Genomic DNA, 5,696 nt, shown 5'->3' with positions numbered 1-5,696 from the left:
CTTTTTTTACGCTCACTGGTGTTTTATGTTTTTAATTTCACGCAGTTACAAGAGTGAGACTGTACGATAAACATAATAAAACATGAGAGTTTCTGTTTTCGTTATTACAGCCATACCCAGGGTTGGGTCAAGGAAAACCTGGAGTCATGAAATTTCACAATCGTGGTTCCTGTGAATCCTTAAAAAATCTCAGAAAGCATTGAATTCATTCATCTTAAAATATTAACTTTAAAATGACAGTTTACAGAGTGCTTTGACTAACAAAGCAAAGCAGAGGCAGTAAACCCTACAGTTAATAAAACATGTGAAGTTAGTCAATAATGCTGAACAAAGGCCAGACAAGAGTTAAGGTAGAATAAAACAGAGGCGGAAATTAGAGGCGGAAACACAATAAAATAAAGTTCCCCCATAACTTGAATAATTAATATTGATAGTTTTTTTTTTCCTTTAACATTGATTACTGAAAAATTGGTCTTTCAGTTCAAGTGGCATTAAAATTGTCCTCTGATAAATAAAGTACAGTCCCTTAGTGAGTCCCTTTTCTTGGCTGTAATGACACCAAAGCTCCTGTAGAGGGCAGCAGCCGCTTTGACTGCGGTCACATAAACTCAAAGGAAGGCGCAGAGGAAGTAATCCCACTTTGTTTTTAATCACATCTACCCACCAAGCCTTCAGCGCAGTAAGTTACCGTAAATGTCTAAATCTTAGGGGAAGCTGTGGCGTAGCGTTATAGCTACGTTTTTATGTGACAAACCGGCGCCGGTTAAATACGTGTTAAAATGTTGGGTGACGGTTCATCAGCGAACAGCAGCGGAGAGCTCGCTGGTGGAGATGAGGAGAGGGAGCTGCCTTTGTCTGAAACACAGGAGCAGAGTTTGACACCGGCACCGGAGCTCAACTCGACCCCCTCCTCCAGGTTTCTGCAGGTTGAGCTGGAGCTGAATGTCCACCTCCGGCGGCTGTCCTTCAGTGAGCCGGTCCGGTACATCTACAACCCGCTGGAGTACGCCTGGGACACGCACCGCTGCTACGTGCAGAGGTACTGCCGGGGCGGACAGAGGGTCCTGTTTTTAGGGATGAATCCAGGACCTTTCGGCATGGCTCAGACTGGGGTGAGCACAGCATTTCTACATGTGTAATACAGGCATGCTGCACAGGAGCGTGGGTAGTTAAAGCACAGTGGTGTGAATGCGGAAGCTCACATCAGTCAGCCGTGTTTGCAGCCAGCGCAGCCCTGCTCCTCCTCAGCTGAACAGCCGCGCACTTCCTTTTGTTCTGTTTTTTTTTTATTGTAGCATGAAGACAAACAGTGACGAATGTGTTTTAGCATATGCATTTAAAAGCCCATTGAAACCTGAAATTGGCTCGATTTTTCTTCCCCAAAAGCGTGGAAAGTAGGCAATGAGCAGCTTAATAAAATGACCAAAAAAATAGCAAGAAATTAGTAAAAAAAAAAAAAAAAAGTTACAAGAAAATTACCCGAAATTAGCCAAACAATTCCTGAAAAGGTGCTTAAAATAAAATAAAGATAATAAACAAAAACAATCATTTCTGATATTATAATACTTATATACTTTTTACAATAATAAAAATAATCTAATCTAAAAATTTGTATAGAACTCTCATACAAGAAATGCAGCTCAACGTGCTTCAGCACAAAGAAATTACAAGTGCTTCACATCAAAAGACAAAGAAGACTAAAGAAGAAAACCCCGCGTAAAAATCAAATAAGATCAGAGCAGAATACATCGAATGCATCTTCACATGGATAAAACAAACTTGTTATTACTAGGAAAAGCAAGATAAAAAATAAGGATAAAAAGTAGAATACACAGAATGCATAACTAGATAATAGATAATTAATTAGATGGAAAATAAAACCCACTGAGATAACATTAAATAATAAAGCCTCTTGTCACCTTTTACAAATTTTATGCAACTGGCAAGACATTTCATGCTAAGTTGCTTATTACCTTTCTTCCCATGTTTTTGAAAGAAATCACACACATTTGTTCGATATCTCAAAGGTTTAAATGGCTGGGAAAGGCATAAGAAAACTGATGACAATCCAGGTTTTAAAGTGTGAAAATCAAGGATTGTAGTACCATTTAAGCAAAGTAGGTCTCTAATCATTGTGTGTCCGTTTGTTTATAATGTGATTCATTGCAATCCTGTATGGAAATATGCAGCATTAAATGAAATAAAGGGTTAAATGTCCAGTGTGTAGGATTTAGTACATATTGGCAGAAATGGAATATAATCTAATAAGTATGTTATCGTTTATGCATGATCACTGGAAAAAAAACAATAGCTGTGCTTTCATTACCTTAGAATGAGAATTATATCTACACAGGGAGCGGGTCCTCGTCAGTGGAGTCCGCCATGATGCTACAGTAGCCCAGAATGGACAAACCAAACGCTGACTCTAACATTAGATAGGGCCATTCACCCTATCTAACGTGGATAGATCGTGACGTATGTCGCAAATCATGTGAATGAGACTCATTTATACACTTTATTGGTGTCTGAGAGCTAACCGGCTGCTGTAGATCAGAGTAGATTGTGCTGCATATCCATGCAAAAATATGGATTTGTTTTGTTTATTTGTTTTCCTAGAATTACTCATCTATTTTTAATTCCTGTAATGTTTAATTATTATCCTTATTTTATCTAGTGATTTCTTATTTTAAGACATTTGATTTGATGACCAAAGGTGAAATTTTAACATGAAAAAAGTTCAATAAAATATTAATGGGACAAAGAAAAAAAAAGTTGGGCCACGTGCATTTTCCTGTCGGCCTGCCTAGTTATCAGCCCCTCTAGAGCGAGCTGCGTCACAAAATACTTTTGTAACAAAAAATTGCTTTGTTTAGTTTTTATTCTGGTTTAAATCACAGGGTTTTGTTTTGGAGAGGCTGCCAGTGAAAACCTCTTAAACTCATTGGATCTGAAATTAATAGAGAGGAAATATGAGCTTGCATTAGCATATACAGGGCTAGCAGCCTGTCTGTGAGGAGCCGAGCAGCGTTAGAAAAACACAGATTTGTAATGTGAAACTGCTCAGTTCAATGTCTTAATTGGTTTCAGTCACCTACGTTTGTTTTGGAAAGGAGATGAGAATAATTCGGCTCCCGGTAAAAACCTCCTGGACAATGTTAGCTGGGAGTTCAGGCATGGCACACGGGGAGTTGGTTGCAATTTGAAATCCTCACCAGTAGATGACAGTAATCCTCCACATTGCTCCTGTAGGGCAGGCAGATCCTGCATTATTATCTATAGGGTTCTGTGTTAAATATGTGCCATGTTCCTACACAACATGAATTTGCATACTATATCACTCATTGACCTAATCTTAGCTATACTTTCCCAGTTTTCCTCATGTTGGTGAGCTTGATACGTGTAATAGAAAATCCAGACTTGTTTAAATCGATGTCATTATTTGCGGTAACTGAATCTTTTGTCTGTGATGTGTTTACAGGTCCCCTTCGGTGAAATCAGGTCAGTCGTTGACTGGCTGAGGATCACAGGAGAGGTTGGTCACCCTGAGAACGAGCATCCAAAGCGGCGGATCACAGGACTCGCCTGCACTCAGAGCGAAGTGAGCGGCGCACGTTTTTGGGGCTTCTTCAAGAAGTTGTGTGGTGAACCGGAGCTGTTCTTCCAGCACTGCTTTGTGCACAATCTGTGCCCGCTCATTTTCATCGCTGCCAGTGGGAAGAATTTAACCCCTCCTGAGCTGCCGAAAGATGAACGGGAGGCCCTCCTGGCCCTGTGTGACATTGCGCTGTGCCAAGCGGTGGAGGCGCTGGGCATCTCCATGGTGATTGGGGTTGGGAAGGTGGCAGAGCAGCGGGCGCGGAAAGCTCTGTCTGCAGCGGGTGTCAACGTGAAAGTCGAGGGCATCATGCATCCGTCACCCAGGAACCCACTAGCCAATAAGGGCTGGGAGGAAGTAGCCGAAGCCAGACTGAAAGAACTTGGTGTGTTGTCACTGCTGAAAAACGCGTGAACTTTCCTGCTCCGAAACATGTTTTTCAACAGCAACACTGATCGATGGCTCAATGTGCTGCTGAAGCACAGGCTCACATTTCTCGTCCTGGCGCAGTGTGTGTTTGAGAGAGAGCTCGTCATACACTACTGCCTTATACATCTGCATCGCTCCAACTGTAAACACATCCAGAAACCGCTTTTCCTCCCCTGTAAAGATCTGTCTGTTCATGTCGAGATGCCTTTTCTTCACAGATCAGTGCATGCAGAGCACAGCACTCTGTGCACAATTCATTACATAACACTAATCACATGTGAGGTGCTCTGAATATATTTGAAGTTTCTATCCAAAGCGTATCTCAGTTTGTTCAGTTCCTTTCAGCTTATTGCATTCATTCAACCTATTAACACTATAATTTTAGCTAATGTGTTAGCTAATTATGATGTGTATTAGGACATACACTGACCACTAAACATGGCAATAAAAACGGAATCAAATGAATTCAATTATACAGATTAAATATTGATCACAATATCTTTTCTTCGTGGATTGTAGAAACAAGGTCTTAAAGCCATAAAGGTGCCATTCTTAAGGAGAAAAACAACAGCTGTCACAGTGTAGCCCTCTAATAATGACATTACAGATATCAGAAATATTCTGATAGGACAAAGCTATTTGTAAATACACAGTTGTAGGTATAGTTTATGCTGGACCGCTGTACAAGACTATTCTTTTGTATTATTGTTGAAAATGTCTTTTTTTAAATCATTTATTTTGATGCTTTTTACTTGTTTAAGCACTGATTTTATCTGGGATTTGACTAAGTCTGGGATCAGTACTCTCGCTGTTTTAATAAAATTTGAATAATTAAATATTAAATTTTTTTTTCCATCTGGTGCTCCAAAGAAAAAAAGGTAGAGTGATAGAGATTTCTTAGTTCTTTCAAAAATTCTTTGTGTTCTGTACAGCAATCCCTAGATAAATAAACAAACATCCATAATAACGCCAATGAAAACACCAAAAAACAAAACACAAAAAACAGGGCACCTGTTCCATATTATATAACTATTGACCACATATCATTAAAGTGCTCTATATTTTCACCACGTGAATCCCCCTAATGTCCCAAAATCACCACTCTCTTAGTGCTGAAACTTCACTGCCATCATGTGTTTGCAACTGGAGCCACATTTTTTTTAAAGTCACAGTTTAAGAGTAAGGGTCAAATTTACAGAATATTATATGTGTAATACAAATCACTAAAACATTGTAACTGCAGATGAGTTTAAAAATGATGAAAACACATGAAACTTAAATTTACTTCAGTATATCCAGACAGAGCAGTTTGCAGAAAGTGTCCACTTTATAAATAAAACACATTTTCAAGAGCTTGCATCCTATTGTGGATGTTTTTTTAGACAGTGCATTTTTTTATTTATGTCTCACTGATTCCAGGAAAATGGGTCAAGTGTTATTGAGAGAAACGCTTTGCCTTTAGCACAGTGCCCCCCTTTCCTCACCCTCCCCCCTTCGTCTGCCTCTACTGAGAATTGCAATGAGCAATAACCAGATCCTGTATCCTAAAACTACATCCTATAATGGGAGTTGAAGTCCAAAACACAGCTTTGCCTTGTGATGAGCTGTGCACTCGTGAACTGCAACTCCCATGAGTCTCCCAGCATCACTAATTTTACTTGGGGGGGGGGGG

At 39.8% G+C, this 5,696-nt stretch overlaps 1 protein-coding gene across 1 annotated transcript; it reads left to right on the top strand.

Moving 5' to 3' along the window:
* Positions 1-149: 149 nt before the first annotated feature.
* On the top strand, positions 150-5,374 carry LOC121951002 (single-strand selective monofunctional uracil DNA glycosylase). The gene is made up of 2 exons (XM_042497166.2): positions 150-1,112; positions 3,479-5,374. The coding sequence occupies exons 1-2, from the start codon at positions 780-782 to the stop codon at positions 4,007-4,009; spliced, it is 864 nt and encodes a 287-aa protein (XP_042353100.2). The 5' UTR covers positions 150-779; the 3' UTR covers positions 4,010-5,374.
* Positions 5,375-5,696: the final 322 nt, after the last annotated feature.

The sequence above is a fragment of the Plectropomus leopardus genome, chromosome 2 (assembly GCF_026936395.1).
Source record: "Plectropomus leopardus strain MGB_pleo_1.0 chromosome 2, ASM2693639v1, whole genome shotgun sequence".
NCBI lineage: Eukaryota > Metazoa > Chordata > Actinopteri > Perciformes > Serranidae > Plectropomus > Plectropomus leopardus.
This window is presented reverse-complemented; position numbering and strand designations above follow the sequence as displayed.